The sequence below is a fragment of the Macaca fascicularis genome, chromosome 11 (assembly GCF_037993035.2).
Source record: "Macaca fascicularis isolate 582-1 chromosome 11, T2T-MFA8v1.1".
NCBI classification, from domain to species: Eukaryota; Metazoa; Chordata; class Mammalia; order Primates; family Cercopithecidae; genus Macaca; species Macaca fascicularis.
The window spans coordinates 79,290,481-79,315,398 of NC_088385.1; the positions used below are offsets into that span (position 1 = coordinate 79,290,481).

The following is a 24,918-nucleotide window of genomic DNA, read 5'->3' on the forward strand; positions in this document are numbered from 1 at the left end:
CAAAGTAGCTAGGACTACAGGCGTGCACCACCATGCCCAGCTAATTTGTTATTTTAGTAGGAACAGTGTCTGACTATGTTGCCCAGACTCGTCTTGAACTCCTGGGATCAAGTGATCCTGTTTCCTTGGCTTCTCAGTGTGCTGGGATTACATGTATGAGCCACTGTGTCCTGCTGGTATCATATTTTTTGTACCAGTTCCCAGAGCCCTAATTCCCAAGAGTGACACACATAGGTCCAGCTGATAGCTGCACATGCAGTGGATTCTATACCTGACCCTAGGGAATGTGGTTCTTTAAAAAGTGATAATATGTATGCCACCTTTTTGCTCTGGAGAGCCTACTATCTCTGTTTTTGCTATACAAAACCATCCTTAAAAAGAAAGTGTGGAACAAAAAGCAGTCAGTGCCTGTGTTCATAAGATATACAGAAATGTGAGAGACCCTTGAGAATTGTGTTTCAACAGTAGTCCTCACAGTAATCCTGCAAAATAGTTGCAATTATAGTCATCTTCATTTTACAGGTGAGGAAAATGATGGGTAGAGAGGATCAGTAACGTGCCCCATTAAGTAGCAGAATCGAGTTCATGTTCCTAATCCCTGCTCTATGCTGCAGCCATTATACTGTGCACTCATTGTAGCATATGCACTACATTGTAATTGCCATCATGTGTGTCTATAATATATATACTTTTTAACTTGTTTGTATCCCCCATTGGTTTTTAAGCTCCATGAAAATTTAAGGGGACTATGTCTTTATTGTTCAATGTTTATATGCCCAGCCTAGATCAGTCTGGCCAGCATTAGGTAATGAGCAAGTGTTTTTGGAATAAATGAAAATACACTGTAAATGGAACCTTAATAGGAAGGAACCTTACATTCAACCTGTATTCTCTGAGATAACAGCAAATCTTTGTTATATAACAAGTATTAGTCAACTTGGGCTATCACCAGTGGATGGGCAGAAGGGGTCATTTAATGTCTTCTCTGTGTTCATACCTAATCATGTTTCTTAAAGCAAAGACTGTGATTTTGAAAGTACTAGATGCACAACAAAAAAATATGATGGTGAAAATCAAAGTGGCACTAATTTTAAAAATTAAAGGGGCGAGAAACTGACAAATGTTCCCTGTGCATATGGGGTATATCCTTTGGCATAGAAAGCCTTTTTCAGGGAAAAAAAGAAATCAAGCAAAACGTGTAAAGTATTCCTCCATTGCAATTGACAGTAATCAGTAAATGTCGAGGAAAATTGATTGCTGAAATGAAAAAAAAATCTTTTGAATGTGTGGCAGGAGGATCCGCAAAAACACTGCCTGCCTATTATGGCCTAATGCTAATTCAGGAGAATGCTAGAAGTTTGAGAACTTGAAAGCTAAGCTTCTGAATACAAGTAGTGCTGATGAAAGTTCTGTTAGAATCCACAATGTGTAGCTGAAACTAGTCTGTTTTAAATGAATGATGCCCAAATAAAAGTCCATCAGGAGAAAAGTGTATTTTGCTTTAAAACTTTGAAGGACTGACTCCTAAATTTGGTAGAAATGTATCTAAGGATAGCGAAGTTTAAACTTCTTTGTCAAACAAACTGAAAAAGAGTCATTCAGAACCTAACTGGTTTATCAGTAAAAATCTTGAGAATATACCCTTGAAAGGAAGAAAAGAATGGTAGTTCTCATTTTATAAATATTAGTTATGGGTTACTTCTATAAATTTTGTCTTATTACTATTACTATTTCAAATGTAGTTTATATTTTTACTAGCCCTGTATATTAATCTTCAGAGCAAGATGTTCCATTTTTTATTCTGAAACACTAAGGTGTATAGACAGTCTTGAGCAACAGCCAGTCATGGTATAATCAAAATACAACTTTTTTTTTTAACCTATGCCTTTAAAATTAATGTCCCTGGATGATAATATGGGCATATTCTATAATGTTTTTTGGCTCATTCTTAAGTAGGATCTATGTTGTTTTAAATCACAAGATAAAATTTTAATTTGAAAATTAAAATCTATAATGGAACATATTAACCTAAACTTCATCTTTGTTTGAAGATAAGACTCCTCCTCCTCTCTTTCCTGAGGCCTACGATGCATTCGATTCCCCAGAGTGGGAAAGGACTGGAAAGATCTCAAATAGTGATAACATTTATCTTGCTTACTATGTAGGACTAAGTTCTTTACATGGTATAACTCATTTAATCTTCACAGCAACTTGCAAAGTGGGTACTGTTAATATCCCTATGTTATCAATAAGAAAGTGAAAGCTGAGAGAGGTTAAACAATGTGGGTTTGGATCCCAAACCCAGTATGGACTCCACAACTTGCAGCTTTAAACATTATATCCATTGCCTTCTGCCAATAAGATCTGAGGAGCAGAGCTGGTAAAATAACTTGGCTTGTGATTGAGATGCTATTAGAGTACAGCCTGGTGATAACATTGAAGGTAAAATTCGAAGGGTGAAGTGTGGCGGGACACAGAAGTAAGAGTTAGGTCAGAAGGCTGCAGATTTGAGCACAAGATGGTGTTGGGTTGGAAGAATCAGTATGCATAGAGCCCATCTGTGAATCGTAAGGGAATGCATCTAAGTGACACTTTGCATAGGAGTAGAGAGGTGATTTAGAAGAGCCGCAGAGTTCTTTACATGGCAGAGTGAAACCGTGGAATTCATGACCAGAACTGTGGAACCAAAGGCCCTTTCCTGGGTGGTGTTGATAGTGGTTATACATCTGTGTGGCTTAGGATCGCAGGCAAAACTAGTTGTAAGCTATATTTACCATGACTTGCCATCACATCACTTGCTATTCATTTAATTTGCAATTACCTTTTGAACATTAGCCATGCGCTTGGTACTATGCTAGCACTGCAAATGCAATTATTAAGATTAAAACTGCCCTGTCTTCCTGGATTGGGTTGATGTTTCAGCTTAGATACTAATTTTCTTCAACTTTTCCTGGTCATTTGATCAAATGTATTCTGCCTCCAACTCTGTTATTCTTTAACATATTATGTGTAATTTTCATGATAGTCCCAATTGCAGTCTCGTATTATCTATTTGTCTATTTGTGTATTATTTGACCCCCTGCCCTACTTGCATCCCCCAGCCCCTCAAAACTGGAACATGAGCTTGGACACAGCAGCATCTTTGTTAGTCTCCTTCTCTGCTCGAACAGAATAAGGACTCAGCAAACTTTATTGAATGAATGAATGAATGCCTGATTCAAAGAAGTACATTACATGTACAAGGAAAACCAGAAAGAACAAATGTATAGAATTTATTCTGTTCTGAAACCACAACTTCTAATATGAATGTATGGCACTTTAGATTTTCTGAGCAAAAATATCTTACATCCAATCAGAGACCAGCGCTGCTTTTCAGGAAGATGCCACATGCCCTGACTACACTAGGGGCTCAGCAGCAGGTCTGTTTTCTGCCTAGGCATGGAGGGATTGGCTGCTGAGGTGATGCTCCTGAATTGCTGGGATATTTATTTCTTCAGCATTAAAACTCTTGTCTTCCAGGACTTTCTATCCCTTTTCCCTCAGGATTAAGGTTGAAGTCTGGGGCATTCAGGTTCTGATCTTATTGCAGACTTTGTTATGAATCTCAAATTAGCTAAATAAATGGATGACAAATCTAGAATGAACTGATAAGTTTGAGTGTGGACAACTAGAAGGCAGAAATTGGCTGGTGAAGAAATATTGCCAGGAAAAGTCAGTACTGTAGGTAGTATGGCTTAGGCAAAAGGAAAGTACGAGAGAAAGTAGGACAATTGATAACTATCTGAGGTCACATATCAGAGAGCATCTCCTGTACTCTTCTCACACTTAGAGTGCGGAGTGTGAGCTTGATCATGTAGCGGAGAATATCTGAGCTGGAGGATACCAGACTCTTTCGCACTGGAGCCAGGGCTTAGAAGAGCTCAAAGCAGGGGCAAAGCATCTTATTCTGGACTGACTATCATGACCTGTGAGATAAGAATCTGACTGGCAGACAGGAGAGAACGGATATTGTACACATTTTTGTTAGTGATTATTTAATAATCTGGAATATATTAGAGTACATTTCTAGCTTACAAGGTTATGCATCAGAAGGGTAATAAGGCAACACTTTCACTAATGCTGGAGACTGGATTTCAGTTAGTATATACTATTGAACAGACCTCATGTGGATTCTTTGGACCTTTTGTAAAGTTGTGAGGTTTCTCCCTGCATGATGTTCTCAGGGCAATGGGCCATTTCATTTTATGAGGGCTGACTTTCCCTAGAGGGCAAAACAGAAAGATACAAGGCTTTCTTAACTTTCCTTTAGTATGTACTATTACACCAGATTAAAAGAGGAGAGGCTTACACAAGGAGGCACAGCACACTGGGGGCCTATCAAATAGCAGCCTACTATAAGATACTTAGATATTTTCATCTAGTGCTCAAAGAGAGCAGTCTGGGCATGTGGGTGGTGATGGATGATGTTAAAGTGGATGAGAACACTCAAAGAAAATAAGTAGCAGAGTAAGTGTCTTAGTCCATTTATGCTACTATAACCAAATACCCGAGACTGGGTAATTTACAAATAATAGAAATTTATTTCTTATAATCCTGGAGGCTGAGAAGTCCAAGATACGGCACAGGCCAGTTTGCTGTCTGGTAGGGTCTACTCTCTGCTTTCAAGATGACTGTTTGTTGCTACATTCTCCAGAGGGGATGAATGTTGTGTCTTCAGATGGCAGAAGAGACCCATAGAGATTACATTTCAGCATGAATTTCAGAGAGGACACATTTAAATCATAGCAGTTAGTAAAACAAAGCAACATAGAAGCCACAGATGGAAATCCTGGAAACTTTGATTTTCAAAAGTCAGAGAGTGGCAAGAAAATGAAAAACAAAACGAAACAAAACAAGAAGAAAAGCTAATCTGAGAAGTGGAGGAAAAACATGGATATTCTGTTATTATAGACGCTAGCCTACCATATGATAATTCTCAGCAATGCCAAAAAAAGATGAATTCTGAGAAGTGTCCATGAGAGTTTGTGAATTTAGTTATTCAGAGCTGTTTCAGGATAGTGTTAAGAATAGAAGGCAAATTATAGTGCATTGAGGGTGAGTAGGAGGCAAACAAGTAGAGCAAGTCAGATTTTTATGTTAATTTATGTTATCACATTCACTAGTATTATATGAATTATTTCATATCTGTCTATAGTTTTTTGTACTATACTATTTAATTGGAAGCAGACTACTATGCCTACTTTTATCAAGCATTTTCTTTGACTTTCCAAGTAAATTAGATTCTGAAACATTTGAATTTTCTTCTGTTTTCAAGGCATATGAAAGAGTTATGGGTATACATTTTAATGAGTATGGTCTCGTAACAAATTTCTTTTGAAAAAATTAAAATAATTCATTGTGAATTAATGTTATCTGCCTTAAATAAACAAAAGAGTATTTTTGTTACTGAGTTTGCTCTTTTTTTTTTTAATAGCTTCATTCAGGTACAGTAATGTACAAGAAAACTGTCCATATTTAAAGTATGCAATTTGGTGCCTTAACACATGTATACACACAGGAAATTATCACCATAATGAACATATTCATCACTCCCAAAAGTTTCTCGTCGCTATCTTCTAACTCCTCCCATCTTTGTCCCCAGGCAACCTCTGATGTGCTTTCTGACACTATAGATTAGTTTGCATTTTCTGGAATTTTACATAAATGGCATGAATCATACAGCAGATAGAGCTTTCTTCTTTTTTTACTCCACGTAACTATTTTGGGATTCAATCATGTTGTGGACTGTAACCATAGTTCATTTCTCTTTATTGCTGAGTAGTATTTTGTTGCATGGATATACCATACTTACTTTATTCACCTATTGATGGACATTTGAGTTGTTCCTAGTTTTTAGCTACTGGAAATAGGCTTTTATGAATATTTGTGTACAGATGTTTGTGTGGATATATACTTGATGTAAGTGCTCTTAAATTATAAACCTATCATATAAGATTCCTTAAGTTGTGAAGACATAGAACAGAGCCACAATTAAAAATACTTCTCCATAGTTGCTTCAACAAAATCTAAGTTTCTTCAATACACTGTTATAAGGTTAGTAGCATACAATGTTTTCTTTATTTTTTCCCTACTCTGTCATCTATAATCATGGCTCCTCGTATTTATTATAAAACCTGTGTGTATATATAAGAAGCCGTCCTCTACTACTGATCTGTGTTTTACTCTATTCTTTAATGACTTTAATTTGACTCTGGCTCCATTTGCTGAAGAGTCCTTGTTTGGTTGATCTGTGATCTTGTTACCCAGGCCTGACTTTTGTAACCTCATACCTCTCAATTCCAGTATGTAACCAGCTGCCTGCTTAGGTCACCAGTGCCTGATATCTTTATCACCAGCCTCCAGTTGTTTCCACATCATATCTCCTTATGCTGTTAGTCAGGCTTTTGCTTTCTGACAAATGCTCCCAAGTCTACCTTCCTCTTTATTCCAAACTCCTAGACTGCATCTGGCTCATATGTGTCGAGTCTTCTTCCTGTGCTATTTGAGCCAATCCAAATCCCAATGTGTGGCTTGATATGCTCGCTTAGCCTTGACGACCGACTACTCTTGGCTCCTGGAGGACTACAGCTTACAGAATTGCCTCGACTTTGTCACAGGCTTGGGTCAGAAGGCTTGTTTATTAGTCACATGTTGCTACAAGTAAATGACACCAGATCTGCTACTGTTGTTGCTATCTACTGGTGACAAAGTTGACACACTGTGGTCCTGTTACCTGGTTTGTTCATAGTTAGACAAGGTGTTAAGGTAAAATCTTATATAAAAGAATATCTATTGCTTATGAACTTACAATTCATACCAGTTCTCTGATCTGTGTTCCTTCACTTTATATATTTCAGCCACATCAACCTTCTTTGTCTAGCATACTTGTCTCATTTTCACCTTAGGGCCTTTGCATTTGTTGTCCTCTCTTAGAATGCACTTCCGATTTCAAACAAGCTAGTTTCTACCATTACCCACATCTCAGATGAAATGTGACTACCTTAGAGAGGGCTGCCTTGACCACACCACACCTACCCCACCAATCAATCAATATCTTACTCTGTTACATTGTCTTTGTAGCATTTATCATTTACTAATTTTCTCATTCATTTATTACTGGTTAATTGACCTCCTGCACACACTCACATATGCATATAAGCACCATGATGACAGAGAGGAACGAGCTTGCAGGACAGGGCAAAACCATGTCTATACTGAGCAAAGGAGATGCTCAATCAGTATTTGTTGTATATGTGAATGCGCAGATTACGTGTTTCTGCCCTTTGATATCCTATTTACCTTTTGAAGTCCAACTTAAGTACCATCTCTTTGAAAACCTCCCCAATCAGATTTGTTTTTTCTCTCTCTCAGCACTCTTAATTCTTCAACTATTACCTCATATTTCCCTTTTTTTCGTGTTATAGCTATTATGCCCTCATGCTTAGTCTAAAATGTAGCAGAAGACGGGGTCATATTTGACTTACTTTAATATACATTTCAGACTTAAGACCACAACCGGCCAGGTGCAATGGCTCAGGCCTGTAATCCTAGCACTTTGGGAGGCCGAGGTGGTTGGATCATGAGGTCGGGAGTTCAAGACCAGCCTGGCCAATATGGTGAAACTCCGTCTCTACTAAAAATACAAAAATTAGCTGGGCGTGGTGGCGCATGCCTGTAATCCCAGCTACTTGGGAGGCTGAGGCAGGAAAATCGCTTGAACCCAGGAGGCGGAGGTTGCAGTGAGCCAAGATTGCGCCACTGCACTCTGGCCTGGGCAACAGAGCGAGACTCCATCTCAAACAAACAGAAATAGCAACAACAAATACCGACAACCAATGCTGAGAAGATATTTTTTAAAGTCAGGAATAAAGAAAAATCAACCTTATTATAAGACTGTTGACTATTTTATTCTTTTTCTTATTTTGAAATATTTAAAGCATGTGGAAAAGAATCAGTAATATTATAATCAGCCATACCACCAACAGTGAAATATTCTTATTAAAAACATAACTATTTAATTCACTGTGTGACTGTCTTCCATCCTTTTCCCCTCCTTTCTTCCATTAAGCCATCATGACTTTAATGTTTATAATTGCTGTATGTGTGTTTGTGTGTGCCTCTTGCCATTACTGTCTCTGTGCATGTGTTCGTGTATGATTATCCATTTACATGACATGGTGTTATTCTACTTGTTTTTAAATAGTGGATGTTATTATAGTGTCATTTTACTCTTCACTTATTTCCTCGATATTCTCTTTCTCAGATTGTCCATGTTGATGTATGTAGTGTTAGAATCTAGTGGTAAGATCAATTGTTCTGATTGCTGTGTAATACTCCTTTATGTACCTATTTCTCAGTTTCTTTGTCCTTTACCTTGCTTAAACGCACTTAATTTTCCCTTTTCACCTGTACAAACAATACTATAGCGAACATTCTTATACAATTTTCTGTTGCATCGTAGGGAGTTACCACAGGGCTATATGGAGAAGTAGAACTTCTGGGTCAGAGACTGTAAACACTATGCTTGGCATTGTGATTAAAAGCACAGGTGCTGGAACCAGGCTGCTGGGTTCAAATTTCTACCCTGCCACTTATTGACTTTCCCAGGAAGCAAGGAGCGCCAGCTATTTTCAACCTGTTTTCATGAGCATGCGTGCCCTACCTCAATCCCTGGCATTAAGTAGTCAGCGTGGCTTAGGTCCTTTTGGCTCTGGAAGGATCTGCCAGAGCCAATTCCCAGCCGCCACTGCCTGATGCTGGAGCCAGTGCCCAGCAGGCCTGTGGCTTCACATGTAATCACCACTTTGCATTTCTGTACCATTTCTGGTCCAGGGAGAGGTTTATTTTTAAGCCCGGAGATGTTTTTTTCGTTTTCCCTTTTAATATTTTATTTATCATCACTATGCCTCTGGAGCAGAGGGAGTACATCAAAGCATGAACTCTTTGTGTCACCATAACCAGAAGTTGATAATACCTCTATGACCTTTTAAAATAAGCACAGATCTTAGAATCATCTAATTGTAGATATTTGGAGCTAGAAGGTATTTTAGAGATAATTAAGGCTAATGACCTTATTTCATAGGTGAGGGAATTGTGGTCTTAAGAAGTTAAGTGATTTACTGATGTTGCATAGCCAGTTGATGACAGAGCCAGACCAGAGTCTGTGGGTCCCCTCAATAGTTTTTAGTTTTTTTTCCATTATATCCACTAGCAAAGCTTTCTCTGTAAGATATATTTACATGTAACATCTTTCTTTTAATATAACTGAAAAAATACACTAGAATTTAAGCAATTAGAAAAATAACACCACATTTTAAACCAGATATAAAATGTTTTCTCTTATACAATACTGAGGTAAATGTAAGAATATAGTATTTACTGCATTGAGTCAAATATATTTTCATTAGAAGGCACAACGCCTTTGCCTCTGTAGGTTCCTGCTGCATTTGGTTTCCTTGACTTATAAAATTTATTAGGATGGGCCCATCAATAACGGCACTGATACTTCCAGCTACCTATAGCACTGGGCTTGAAAATGAACTGTGATGAATGCATATGACCAGCATTTGCAGTGATAGCCTATATTTCTGCTGTGATGTAGAAATGGCAGGTAGTTTAATTTGCCAAAAAAAAAAATCACTAAGTCAAATCAAGTATCCCTTATAATTAGGATTTCTGGACATTTTTAGCACATAAATTCAGAATCTGGTGTCTTTGTTAAAGCCTTTGGAACTGTTTTATTTTATTTCTAGATCTTTTAGCTGTGCCTAAGCATCCGTATGCTGCTATGGAGAACTGGGGACTAAGTATTTTTGTGGAACAAAGAATACTGCTGGATCCCAGTGTTTCATCTATTTCTTATTTGCTGGATGTCACCATGGTCATTGTTCATGAGATATGTCACCAGGTATGAGAAAAAGAATCAGGTGTAAGTATAATGTAAAAGCTATTGAGAATGATTTTGGATAGCTACATTAAGAGCTAAATTATTATCCTCCCAAATAAATTTTAATTTTATATGGAGCACTGTGTAGTTCTTTCTGGAAGATATGTCATTTTTCTTCAATCATAGGATAAACAAAAACAAACACCCTGATCGTATTGAGTAAGCAACTGTCATTCCATTTAGTTGAGCAGTGAGATGGCACTGCCACCCAGCAGCCTCTTTGGAGCCCCTATCTAGTCAGTTATCAACCTTGCTGTATTTTCTTGTGATTATTAGTGTGTATATAGGGTAAGTGCAGTGATGGCAATGATTTATTGCATCGCTGCAAGATGCAGCTGAGTTTTGTGTACGTGTCAAAATTTGCTTTTGCTGAAATCAATTTGTTATTCCCCTTTTCCCACCACATAGACACTTAGGAAGTCTTTCACTAACTCAGCCGTGGACTCTTTGTTCTCAAATGATTGATATTTTTTGTCTTGGCATGTTTAGAAATTCATATGTAAATTAGCCAACTTTGTAGTGAAGCTAAGATAAAATTAATTTCATTTTGATTTTATGCATTTTCTCACAATGAATGGATGGCATTAGAGAGATTTCGCAGTGCTTATTTGAATCTTAATTTTTGTGGGAAAAAGTCACTGAAAATAGATGTCCATGCCAACAGAAAGTGATACCTGTCCTGGTTACTAGTATTTATGGATAGCTTTAAACTTATAACACCAGAAATCTCACTGTGATACAGTGTGATTTCAATAAATTATAAACCCCACAGCTTTTTAAAAGCTGAAAAAACGAAGAAAAGAGTGATGTGAAAAACACTGTCAGTGAAAAAAGGTAAACTGTTAAATGCTAATAAATGAATACTGTCTTAATGATGAAGTGATGCGAGCCAGAGGACTGTTTACATAAATGTCAGCTTTTTTTTTTTTTTTTTTTTTTTGAGGCCGAGTCTCACTCTGCCACCCAGGTTGGAGTGCAATGGTGCAATCTTGGCTCACTGCAATCTTCGCCTCCCACGTTCAAGTGATTCTCCTGCCTCAGCTTCCCAAGTAGCTAGACTACAAGTGCCTACCACCACGCCCAGTTAATTTTTGTATTTTTAGTAGGGATGGGGTTTCACCATCTTGGCCAGGCTGGTCTTGAACTTCTTGATTTCAGGTGATCCACCCACCTCAACCTCCCAAAGTGCTGGGATTACAGACATGAGCCACCGTGCCTGGCCCCTAAATGTCAGTTTTTTGCACTGAACCTGTAAGATGTTTGTATCTGCCTTGCTGATGAGATCTCTGAGGTGTGTTTCTCACCCCAGGCTTAAGGGGATCCTTTGCAGAGATGTCTGGTGCTCCTAGTCTGTAGTAAAGAGGATGGTTTTGACTGAATATCTTGTAATTATTTGAGACAAAAGCAGTTTGCTTTTTGAATGCTCCTATAAATGACAAGTTAGATATATAGTTCTGTTGAAGTGAAAGTGCACTGATAATGTATAATTGTTCGAAGAACTGGATTTCATTTGTTTCATATTCTAAGTTACTTTCTTGTTATAGCTTAGTATTTGTAGGGCACTTACTATGGAATCATGAACCAGAAGCTAGGAGAAACACTTGAAATAATTTCCATTGTCATTAACCAATTAATTTCTATGTTACCTTTCCTGCCCACCAATTTGTAGTCACAATTCTGAAGATAGGATTTCAAGTTACAGGAGAAACATGCATTTTTTATTTAAAAAGTTATTAAAAGGTTAAACATTTACTTTGTGGTCCTCAACATACTGAGAGCTGATTTGATTTGTATTTCAATGAGAGATTCTGTTGAAGAATAGATACTTTACTGTTACTATTGAAACTGTCAGCCAAGGTTGTTAATGTGGCTGCTAAAGCCACACATGATCTGGTATTTGTCTGCCTTTCTGGACTCTTTCACACTTTCCTCCTCCTGGTCCACTATGTTCCAGCCGCAGAGGTCTTTCTTCTGTTTCTTAAATAGCTCATTCCCACATAGAGTCTTCACATTAAGGGTTAATTACATGTCCCTGAAATTCTCCTTCCCAAGCCTTTCTCATGACTGGTTCTCCCTTATCATTGAAGTCTGAGCTCAAATGTCACTTGCTTAGAGAGAATGTTTTTGGTTTTACAATGTAAAGCAGTTCCTCCCTCATTCCTGTAGCACTTTGTTAGGATCTGAAATTGCGTTGTTCATTTGCTTATTTATTTTTTTATCGTCTACCTCCCCTCATCCCCCGTGCCTCTACAATAAAATGTCAACTGCATGAGGAGGAACATTATATAACTTTTCTTCACTGAATCCTTTAGGCTAGCTCCTGGCATATAATGTATTTTTTGCTTTTTAATGAGAAAAGAATTTCCTTAACGTTTTCCTAAACTAAGCAAGTTTCGGAATAATACATCATTATCTAATCAAAATACCTTTTAAAATTACATTATTTTTCATAAAGGCATCTTAGAGAATTTTTTTTGGTCTAAATCCTTATTATAATAGAATCATGGAGAGTCAAGTGTGAGGGACCTCAAAAACCCTTAGTTTTATCAATCAGCAAATATCTTCTCTGAATTGCCTCTGCCACTAGAGGGTGATGCTTATATACCTCCTGTGATGAACTGCTCACTACCTTTCAAGGCAGAATGTTCCCATCTTTGGCCATCTCAGTCTGTTAGAGGGTTTTCTGCATTTTCAGCAGACATTTACCCATGCTAATTTCCATTCATTAGTCCTGGTTTGTCACTTGTAGGGTCACAGGAAACAAGCCTTTCCTCTTCTATATAATAGGTCTTCACATATTTGAAGACAGCTCTCATCAGTTTTTCTCTCCTGAGCCCTTTCTTCTCCAAGTCAAATATTCTTTTGTGTTCATTGATTATTCTTTTTTGTTCCTCTCTGAAAGCATGTATAAAAAACTAGTGTCACCCAAGTAGTCAAATAAATCAATACGGTTTTGCCACAATACAGTTTAAGATCACAAAATCAATTGGGGAATTAATTCCAGTTATAATAATCATAGTTTAATACATGTAAGTTTAGATAAAATAGTTTGGGGATAGATTTCATTTTATTTGATGACCATTAATTTTGTTACTGCAGTGGTTTGGTGACCTCGTGACGCCTGTGTGGTGGGAAGACGTGTGGCTGAAGGAAGGGTTTGCTCACTACTTTGAATTTGTTGGTACAGACTACCTCTATCCTGGCTGGAACATGGTAAGTGCCCTTGAATTATTTGAAACTTTTAGTAAAAGGCTGATCTAGTGTTACATTAGGCTTATATCATCATTAGAGATGGCTAAAGGTACCAACTGATGCATGAAAATGTATCGATAAAATGTAATCAAAAATTTAAATGTTAGTATTCTTAAAGAGTCATCTTTTACTTATTAGGAACTATATAATCTGATTTGCTATTCATTAGCTTCAAAATGCCACAATTTACCTAAATAGAAATATTTTCAATTGTAGTATTTTATAGTAAAGGCAAATTGTCCTTTAAAATAAAGAAGTCAAGAGTAGTTAATAATATTTTAAATATACAGAATATATCAAACATAGAAAAATGAGGACTTGACATCTCATTGATGAGATAAAACACAAAAACCATCTAAAAGATATGATGTATTATCGTTGTAGATATATGTATTTTAGGATTAAATGACTTAATAAGAGGTCATTAATTTTATTTACGAAGAGTTATTCATATTATACCTATACTTTGGGAATGTCAGAACTTGAAGAAAGGTTTTTGTGCCTTAAGCTGTGCTATTATAGGGCATCCTAGAAGAAAAAGTAGAATGAGGGTGTAGTTTTGCTATATGTCCTTTTATATCAGTTTTTCATTTTATATAAGCTTTCACTGATCAATAAGCGACAGTGTAATTATTAAATAGAACCCAGGATACATATATGTTGTTCTGAAATTAAAATTTTAAATTTATTTAAAGTGGTACTATTAAATTAAGTAAAAATTGCAATGTACCAATACTTATCAACTTCCAAAAGCTCAAATTTTATTTTTGACATAGCATAGGTGATTTTATATATATATATACACACACACACACACACACACATATACACATACATACATATATACACATACATATATACACACACATATATATGTTCTTTTAAACCACTTTATTGACGCAAGATTGACATACAAAATGCTGTACATATTTAATGTATGCAACTTGATGAGTTTGGAGATAAGTGTACATTCATAACACAAATGGTCATCTTTTGTTTTATGCCATAAACGTATTCATCACCTCTAAAATTTTCTTCCTGTCTTCTTTACTTATTGTTTTTTGGTGGTAAGAACACAACATGAAATCTGCCCTTCAGCAAGTTTTCAGGTGTATGATACAGAATTATTAAATATACACATTATGCTATACAGTAGATCTCTAGGACTTACTCATCTTGCATTGACTGAAGCTTTGTACCCTTTGTCTAATACATCCTTGTTTCGTCCTCCCCCACGCCTCTGGCAACCACCGTTTTATTCTCTGCTTCCGTGAATTTGACTATTTTAAATTCCTTATACAAGTGGAATTATGTAGTATTTGTCTATTTTATCTCACTTGGCCTGATGTCCCAAGTTCACTCATGTTGTTACGAATGGCAGAATTTCTTCTTTTTTAAAGGCAGAATGGTATTCTCTTGCATGTATACACCACATTTTCTTTATCCATTCATCTGTCAGTGGATAGATTGCTTCCAAAAATATTTTATACTGCTCCCTTTTGATGTTCTAAAGTATTAATAGGCAGTTATCTACTTGTTTGTTATTGTTCCAAGTATAATTTGAAGAACACGTAAACCAAGGTAAAATATGAAAGCATCTGTAAGTCATCATATAACTTCTCCAACATAAATTTAACTGACTCCTGCTGAGAAAAAAAATGAAATTACTTTAACAAAAATGTGAAGATAGTAATACCATATCAACGTGTTTCAATTATTTTCATGCAATTTTACCAATATTTTATGAAGGCAAAATAATTCAGTTGCACAAATGTATAAGATAAGTTTATTTGATTTATGTGCCTAGGTATTTATAGATGTATAACATAATTTTAATATCTTAATTGAAGTGTTTTATTTTGGCATTCAAATTAACAATGCTTTAAATGACTTTGAAGAAAAATCAGCAATATAATGTCATATTATTGAAAGTATTCTTTTAAAAATGTGTAATTTTAAAATGTAAATATTTACAGTTACTGAAACACTTCCAAAAGTATCTTTTGGTTTTTGATGACTTTCAACCAACTTTGTTTAAATTTCTCATTTTTTATTATGCTGTGGATTATTACTGATTTATAATTTTATTATGTTTCAATATTAAAAGATGTCCTTATTACAAGTGACATGTTATGCATAGGTATTGCTTTTTTTAGCTCATTCAGATACTTGTGATAAAATTCTTTCTATTCACCATTATGAAAAATACATCTTAGATTTAAAAGTAGTCAACAGAATTTTAGATGGGGTGAAAACTGACAGCTTTTGATTGTTTTAGCATGGTAATATATCTTCAGTTTCAGTGTCCTCATTCCAAATTTTGTCTTTGAATGACTTTTCATATTTCTTCATCATTTTATCAGTTATACTGTAAATATAGGAATTCTGGAAAATATTTTTTAGAGGTATTGAAAATGAACACAGAGTGTAAATAAGACAACTGAGATTTTGTTCTTAATTGAACACAGACCATGCATTAGAAGTATAAAAACCTAGAGGTTAGTCAGATATAAGATTTGATTACTTCTAAATCCATATTTAATAATTAAGAAATGAAAACTAATGACAGAACAATTACAGTGTCACAGAAAACTCATCCTATTAAAGTAAAAAATGAAACAATAAACTCCATCACATTTAATTACACAGTTAATAATGAGAAGAAACAAGTCTTAATATGATGGTCTTTTTTTTTTTTTTTTTGAGACAGAGTCTTACTTTGTGGCCCAGGCTGAAATGCAGTGGCACCATCTTGGCTCAATGCAATCTCTGCCTCCCAGATTCAAGTGATTCTCGTACATCAACCTCCCAAGTAGCTGGGATTACAGGTGTGAGCCAACATGCTGGGCTAAGTATTGTATTTTTTGCAAAGACGGGGTTTCACCATATTGGCCAGGCTGCTCTCAAACTCCTGACCTTAGGTGATCCACCTACCACAGCCTGTCAAAGTGCTGGGATTACAGGTCATGATGTGTTTTCGTGTTTAGGTTATATAGATTTAAAAAACTTTCTGCTATTTGATTGCTTTTGCTTTTTAGTTTGTGAGATACCTCAATATAAATCCAGAAAACCTACGAGTAGAAACTCTATAGCGTTTCTGCCCCTCCATATGTAATTAATACCTTCTTTGCAAACAAAATTTTAAGAATAAGATAACCACATAAATAAGAGAGGATATTAAGTGCCTTGAAGGCTGTGCCAGCACTAATTTTCATAATGGCATCAACAAAAGAGTGAAAGAAATACTCTGAAGAATAAGAGTGACAGCTGCATCAGCAGTAACTCATACTATTGTGATGTGCATAAAAGCTTTCCTGTAAGTGCATGGCTTAAGGTTCACTAGACCTAAGCCTGTAATAGAAAAACCAGGAGTCAGGCTCATGTCAGGAGTAAAGAAATTCAGGAAGTTGACCTACTTTGCCATTAATCTCAAAAACAGTGCTTTTTTAGGCATCAAGGCTCAAACACTGAAAAACAATTTTATCTGCTAGAGAGATACTATGGCAATCTACCTTCCATGGACTAGCAATGAAGCAGCCCAGAATTACATAGTATTGTTAAGGAAGCTCTTGTTCTGACTTAGGCCAATATACTTCGCTTAACTGTTAGTAAAATCTTAGGTTGTATGTATGTGTGTTTTCAGAGCCAGTTTCTGATATAGAATTAAGGAATACTACATATAATAAAATTATCACAATAAGCATTTTGTGACAATTTTGTCCTCTAGCAAACTAATCAAGTTTACCATTTTGTAGATATGGGGTTTTACAGGGAGTATGACACAAGTCAGGGGGATAGATTGGAAATAAGAAGCTTGGATTCCAAGAAAGGCATTTCCCCTAACTCATCATTTGAAAAATGGGAGAATTATAGTGACTTAGTATGTCCACATAATTTTTTTTTGAAGACAAAATAACTTATGACGTCTTTGAAATGTATGAACTGCTATACAAATGTGAGTAGGCATCATGGGCCTGGGAAAATAAATTCTCTATTAGAAACGTACATCAATTTTACATATAGATACTCTAACATTTCCAATCCTAGTAATCCATTTTGGCTTCTTAGGCTTATACCAATTATTTATACATACAAAATAAACTTGGTATCTAAATTCAGTCTCACCAAATAAATTCTTATCTGTACTGGCAATGCGGACTATTCCATAGGAACGTAAGCCTTAGATAATGTTTCATTCATCAAAGAGAAGTGTCAAGATCATTAGAAACAACCTCCTCAGCTTAGGGCTGAAGACACATTTCAAAGAGGATTCATGGCATGAATAGTCTTTTTGCCTGATGTTATTTTATCAAAGTTGGCTGTTAGTGACAACATTATTGGATGGATTAAGTTATAGTATGCCATTGACAGCAATCATATTAAATCTTATTATGTTTCCTCAAAACAGATAAAAAGAAGAACTGACACAGCACAGTAACTGTTCTTTAACAACTCTTGATCATTTTAATTTGAAAAAAGTTTATGTTAAAATAATTTTACTACAGCAAAAAGTTGCTTGTTAAAATACTGCAATGGAGAACTCATTTTAAAGACCTGGTGCCGACGCAGGTCAACTCATATCCCCTGTGTATATTGCATAGGTTTCATTATAATTCGTGTGGTCTATATTCTAGGTGACTACTTCAGGTTCTGGAATGTAGCATTACAAGAAAGTGCTTCCATAATGAGAATCATTAAACATGAGCATATGTTCTTTCATTAAAGAACTTGGGAAGATAAAGAGCTTCACCCACCAAAAACATTAAGTTATACTTTGATAAAGTCAGCAGACTGGAATTTTTCTCCTAATTTTCGTAAGGACACATACCTGAGCATAAAGATTATTAATGCAACTAAAATTCAGTCTGCAAAATAACTCCTCTAAAGTAATAAACTAGAAGGTGATCCAATTGTTTTAATTTATTGAAATTTTATACTGAAATGACTGATACCCAGTGAATGTGAGAAATTTAAAGACTTCTTAGAGCTGAACCTAAGGACTTTTGGTCTTTTTGATTCTGTTCAGTTGCTTAAAAGTGACGTTTACATTGAGAGACCATAAGGAAAGTAGAACGCGTGCCTGTTTGGGTCTCATGGAATCCCAGTCTTTGAAATGGACCTCTTTGCTGACGGCATTTTCCTTTCTCTGTTCCCTCCTGCCTTTTAAAGCTATTTTATTTTTACTCAACAGAAGTTGAGAAAATCATTGACTAACTGAAATATAGATGATTTGCTCTATAAGGAAACTTTTTTCCTTACTGAAAATATAAACTTCTTTTTAAAGAATAGAAACATCTTTTCAAAAAACCAGCTCCTGGATTCATTGATTTTTTGGAGGGTTTTTGTATCTCTATCTCCTTCAGTTTTGCTCTGATCTTGGTTATTTCTTGCCTTCTGCTAGCTTTTGAATGTGTTTGCTCTTGCTTCTCTAATTCTTTTAATTGTGATGTTAGGGTGTCAATTTTAGATCTTTCCTGCTTTCTCTTGTGGGCATTTAGTGCTATAAATTTCGCTCTACACACTGCTTTAAATGTGTCCCAGAGATTCTGGTATGTTGTATCTTTGTTCTCATTGGTTTCAAAGAACATCTTTATTTCTGCCTTCATTTTGTTATGTACCCAGTAGTCATTCTGGAGCAGGTTTTTCAGTTTCCATGTAGTTGTGCAGTTTTGATTGAATTTCTTAGTCCTGAGTTCTAGTTTGATTGCATTGTGGTCTGAGAGACAGTTTGCTATAATTTCTGTTCTTTTACATTTGTTGAAGGGTGCTTTACCTCTAGCTATGTGGTCAATTTTGGAATAAGTGAGATGTGGTGCTGAGAAGAATGTATATTCTGTTGATTTTAGATGGAGAGTTCTGTAGAAGTCTATTAGGTCCACTTGGTGCAGAGTTGAGTTCAATTCCTGGATATCCTTGTTAACTTTCTGTCTCGTTGATCTGTCTAATGTTGACAGTGGGGTGTTGAAGTCTCCCATTATTATCATATGGGAGTCTAAGTCTCTTTGTAAGTCTCTAAGGACGACTTGCTTTATGAATCTGGGTGCTCCTGTATTGGGTGCATATATATTTAGTATAGTTAGCTCTTCCTGATGAGTTTATCCCTTACCATTATGTAATGGCCTTCTTTGTCTCTTTTGATCTTTGATGGTTTAAAGTCTGTTTTATTAGAGACTAGGATTGCAACCCCTGCTTTTTTGTTTTGTTTTGTTTTCCATTTGCTTGGTAGATCTTCCTCCATCCCTTTATTTTGAGCCTATGTGTGTCTCTGCATGTGGGATGGGTCTCTTGAATACAGCAAACTGATGGGTCTTGACTCTATCCAGTTTGCCAGTCTGTGTCTGTTAATTGGACCATTTAGTCCACTTGAAAAGATCAACAAAATTGATAGACTGCTAGCAAGACTAATAAAGAAGAAAAGAGAGAAGAATCAAATAGATGCAGTAAAAAATGATAAAGGGGATATCACCACCGACCCCACAGAAATACACACTACTATGAGAGAATACTATAAACACCTCTACACAAATAAACTAGAAAACCTAGAAGAAATGGATAACTTCCTGGACACTTACACTCTCCCAAGACTAAACCAGGAAGAAGTTGAATCCCTGAATAGACCAATAGCAGGCTCAGAAATTGAGGCAATAATTAATAGCCTACCAACCAAAAAAAGTCCAGGACCAGACGGACTCGCAGCCGAATTCTACCAGAGGTACAAGGAGGAGTTGGTACCATTCCTTCTGAAACTATTCCAATCAATAGAAAAAGAGGGAATCCTCCCTAACTCATTTTATGAGGCCAACATCATCCTGATACCAAAGCCTGGCAGAGACACAACAAAAAAAGAGAATTTTAGACCAATATCCCTGATGAACATCGATGCAAAATTCCTCAATAAAATACTGGCAAACCGGATCCAGCAGCACATCAAAAAGCTTATCCACCATGATCAAGTGGGCTTCATCCCTGGGATGCAAGGCTGGTTCAACATATGCAAATCAATAAACGTAATCCAGCATATAAACAGAACCAAAGACAAAAACCACATGGTTATCGCAGTAGATGCAGAAAAGGCCTTTGACAAAATTCAACAGCCCTTCATGCTAAAAACTCTCAATAAATTCAGTATTGATGGAACGTATCTCAAAATAATAAGAGCTATTTATGACAAACCCACAGCCAATATCATACTGAATGGGAGAAAACTGGAAGCATTCCCTTTGACAACGGGCACAAGACAGAGATGCCCTCTCTCACCATTCCTATTCAACATAGTGTTGGAAGTTCTGGCTAGGGCAATCAGGCAAGAGAAAGAAATCAAGGGTATTCAGTTAGGAAAAGAAGAAGTCAAATTGTCTCTGTTTGCAGATGACATGATTGTATATTTAGAAAACCCCATTATCTCAGCCCTAAGTCTCCTTAAGCTGATAAGCAACTTCTGCAAAGTCTCAGGATACAAAATCAATGTGCAAAAATCACAAGCATTCTTATACACCAGTAACACACAAACAGAGAGCCAAATCATGAATGAACTTCCATTCACAATAGCTTCAAAGAGAATAAAATACCTAGGAATCCAACTTACAAGGGATATAAAGGACCTCTTCAAGGAGAACTACAAACCACTGCTCAGTGAAATAAAAGAGGACACAAACAAATGGAGGAACATACCATGCTCATGGATAGGAAGAATCAATATCATGAAAATGGCCATACTGCCCAAGGTTATTTATAGATTCAATGCCATCCCCTTGAAGCTACCAATGACTTTCTTCACAGAATTGGAAAAGGCTGCTTTAAAGTTCATATGGAACCAAAAAAGACCCCACATTGCCAAGACAATCCTAAGCCAAAAGAGCAAAACTGGAGGCATCACGCTAACTGACTTAAAACTATACTACAAGGCTACAGTAACCAAAACAGCATGGTACTGGTACCAACACAGAGATATAGACCAATGGAACAGAACAGAGTCCTCAGAAATAATACCACACATCTACAGCCATCTGATCTTTGACAAACCTGAGAGAAACAAGAAATGGGGAAAGGATTCCCTATTTAATAAATGGTGCTGGGAAAATTGGCTAGCCCTAAGTAGAAAGCTGAAACTGGTTCCTTTCCTTACTCCGTCTATGAAAATTCATTCAAGATGGATTAGAGACTTAAATGTTGGACCAAAAACCATAAAAACCCTAGAAGAAAACCTAGGTAATACCATTCAGGGCATAGGCATGGGCAAGGACTTCATGTCTAAAACACCAAAAGCAATGGCAACAAAAGCCAAAATTGACAAACGGGATCTAATTAAACTAAAGAGCTTCTGCACAGCAAAAGAAACTACCATCAGAGTGAATAGGCAACCCACAGAATGGGAGAAAATTTTTGCAATCTACTCATCTGAAAAAGGGCTAATACCCAGAACCTATAAAGAACCCAATCAAATTTACAAGAAAAAAAACAAACAACCCCATTGAAAAGTGGGCAAAGTTTATGAACAGATACTTCTCAAAAGAAGGCATTCATACAGCCAACAGATACATGAAAAAATGCTCATCATCACTGGCCATCAGAGAAATGCAAATCAAAACCACAATGAGATACCATCTCACACCAGTTAGAATGGCAATCATTAAAAAATCAGAAACAACAGGTGCTGGAGAAGATGTGGAGAAATAGGAACACTTTTACACTGTTGGTGGGAGTGTAAACTAGTTTAACCATTGTGGAAAACAGTGTGGCGATTCCTCAAGGATCTAGAACTAGAAATACCATATGACCCAGCCATCCCATTACTGGGGATATACCCAAAGGATTGTAAGTCATGGTACTATAAAGACACATGCACACGTATGTTTATTGCAGCACTATTCACAATAGCAAAGACTTGGAATCAACCCAAATGTCCATCAGTGACAGACTGGATTAAGAAAAAGGATGAGTTCGTATCCTTTATAGGGACATGGATGCAGCAGGAAACCATCATTCTCAGCAAACTATCGCAAGAGCAGAAAACCAAATACCGCATGTTCTCACTCATAGGTGGGAAGTGAACAATGAGATCACTTGGACACAGGAAGGGGAACATCACACACCGGGTCCTATTGTGGGGAGCGGGGGAGGGATAACGTTAGGAGATATACCTAATGTAAATGATGAGTTATTGGGTGCAGCACACCAACATGGCACATGTATACATATGTAATAAACTTGCACATTGTGCACATGTACCCTAGAACTTAAAGTATATTAAAAAAAATTTACAACCTAAAAAATAAAAAATGGGGGAAAAAGAAGAATAGAAACATGTTTTTCCAATTTAAGAGGAACTGGGAACCTGCAGCTCACTGTTACAGGAGAAAGGTAAACCTTTCTCCTAGCATTTGCAGTTAGAGCAGATTTTGGCATTGGTGGATAATGGGCCTATAGCAAAGACAAAGAAACTACAAAGAGGATATAAGAGCAGCAATGAGAGCAGCAGCTAGTGCCATTAAAGCAAAATATCTCCTGTGCTGTAGCTGTACTCTGAGTATTGCTTGAGGAATCCTAATGTGCATATGCCCCATGCATTGAGGATTAGACTAGAACTCCAAGGGTGTATGTATTCAGATAATTCAAAAAGAATGTCAGAGTTAAGCAGGCCTGACACTGGAATCTAACCAGTGGAGACTGAAGAGTTATTAATAATTTTTAGAAAAAAAAAAACAGTTAAAATAAGAGCTGTACCTGTTACACTAACAGGTTAAACTAGCTTTCACTGAGGCTAATGCAATAACAACTTATATTTACATTTTTTTCCTCATTTTTGGGACTAATTCTGTACATTTTAGAACATGTCTTATTGTAGCATTGGTACCAATGTTAAGAACATCTGTTAGAAAGATGAATGAGTAAGGCTGGACAATCTTTGTTAATTGTTGAAGTATATTAACTGATGTAGAAATTGTGTAGCACAAATACATTTTTGAGTATAATACTACAACTGAAGAATACATAATACATACATGTTTCATTTTGTTTGCACTTGTAGTTCTTTTATAAAAATCAAGATTTTGGATTCACAGTTGCTTGGGAAATAGAAACTTTTGAAGAGCCTCAATGTTACAAAGATGTGTTAAGTTTCAGGAAATGAAAATCTGTTTCTTTCATTGCTTCAAATAAAAGACCAGCTTTTACTAAGTAAGATATCTTTAGAAAAGGAAGATAAAACAAACATAATTCATAAGTATTCATGTATATTCACTGTATATTCACATATATTTCTATCTACTCAGGTAAGTATCTGGAAGGTTTGTTAGTCACATTACCTCACATTCTTTCTTACATGAATTTTTAAAATGTAAAATAAAGCTGAAAATTTAAAAAATTATACATGTTTTTAAAGGATGATTTTTTTAAAAGCAGAGTCATTTTGCTCAGAAAGATTGTTTCAGGTTTTGTATACTTTAAACCTAGAGATTTCAGATGAATGAGCATTCCCTATGGAATAAAGTATTCCTTCTGAGCACTGTGTTAGGATTTGCATAGAGTCAAGGTCCTTTTACATTTTTGTAAGAGTTTCAAAACCAACCAGTAACTTTACAGCATTAGACACTTTCTAAGAAGAAAACACTTACTAAACCTGGAGTCTAATAATAATGCAAGGCCATCCTTTCTCATATCTAGAAATACCACAGGGAAAATGAATCTATTCATTCTCGTTTCAAGTAAGAGCAGTTCATAAGCAGAATATTCCAGCTTGCTACAAAACTGTCAGACACCACTTGATAAACCAAAAAATTGATAATCCAAAAATTATACCAAAATGACAAAATGTCTTCTTAGACATTATTATTCTCAAACATATAATAGTGGCCGTAGCATATGAGACAACTCTTTTATCTGTCCTTTTCACCACTCCTGGTAAAAACGTTATTCTCTTTTAATATATGAATGTTCAACATCTGATGTTATTCAGCATGTCCCCAGGTAAAATAAATTTGCCTTGCAAATCCTCTAACATAAACATAGCCAAAACTAAAAGCTGGGGACTCAGAGGGCAACCAAAGAAAAATTCATTAATTTTCTAATTATTAATCATCCTTAACCAGACAGTTATATGTTTTAAAAGACATTAGAACACAACTCATTTCTAAGCAAAGAGTGATTGTCTCAGTCCATAACACTTTATGGGACTTTTCTTTTTTCTTTTTCTCAAGGTTACTTTAATACTGTTCGAGATATTACTAGACAAGGATGCCAGAAATAAAAGTAGTGAGTTCAAGTGATACAATAAAAAAAATCAGAAAAATAGAAAAGAGCCTTCTGTGAAGAGAAAATTAGGAAAAAAAGGGTAATTTGAGGTTTATGAAGATTTTGCCTCAGTTACTCCTTTAACCGTTTTAATTATAAAGACTCATATAGCATTTATTTGTACCTCTAAACACTTGACATATATTAATTCACTGTGAAATAGAGTAAGACCTGCCAGTATCTGGAGAATGCATAATTTCTCTATTGTCCTTTTTTTGTTTTGTTTTGTTTTTTGGAAGTCTGAAGAGTGTTATATTGGCTAGATCACTGTTCAGTTCTGCCATTCAGGCAGCTCTTCTCAACCATGAATTCAAAAAAGATTTTTGGTAGAACATATTTTGACATTGAGCTGAATAACTTCTGTGGATATACCATTCACAAACTTGAGTGAG

At 36.0% G+C, this 24,918-nt stretch overlaps 1 protein-coding gene across 1 annotated transcript in view; it reads left to right on the plus strand.

Annotated features, from left to right (window-relative positions):
* The window catches only part of TRHDE (thyrotropin releasing hormone degrading enzyme), a 417,970-nt gene that overhangs the window by 191,913 nt on the left and 201,139 nt on the right, over positions 1–24,918 (plus strand). The window contains exons 4-5 of the mRNA XM_005571555.5: positions 9,792–9,946; positions 13,085–13,198. Coding sequence (XP_005571612.1) covers positions 9,792–9,946; positions 13,085–13,198 — 269 coding nt within the window. The remainder of the gene's footprint in view (positions 1–9,791; positions 9,947–13,084; positions 13,199–24,918) is intronic.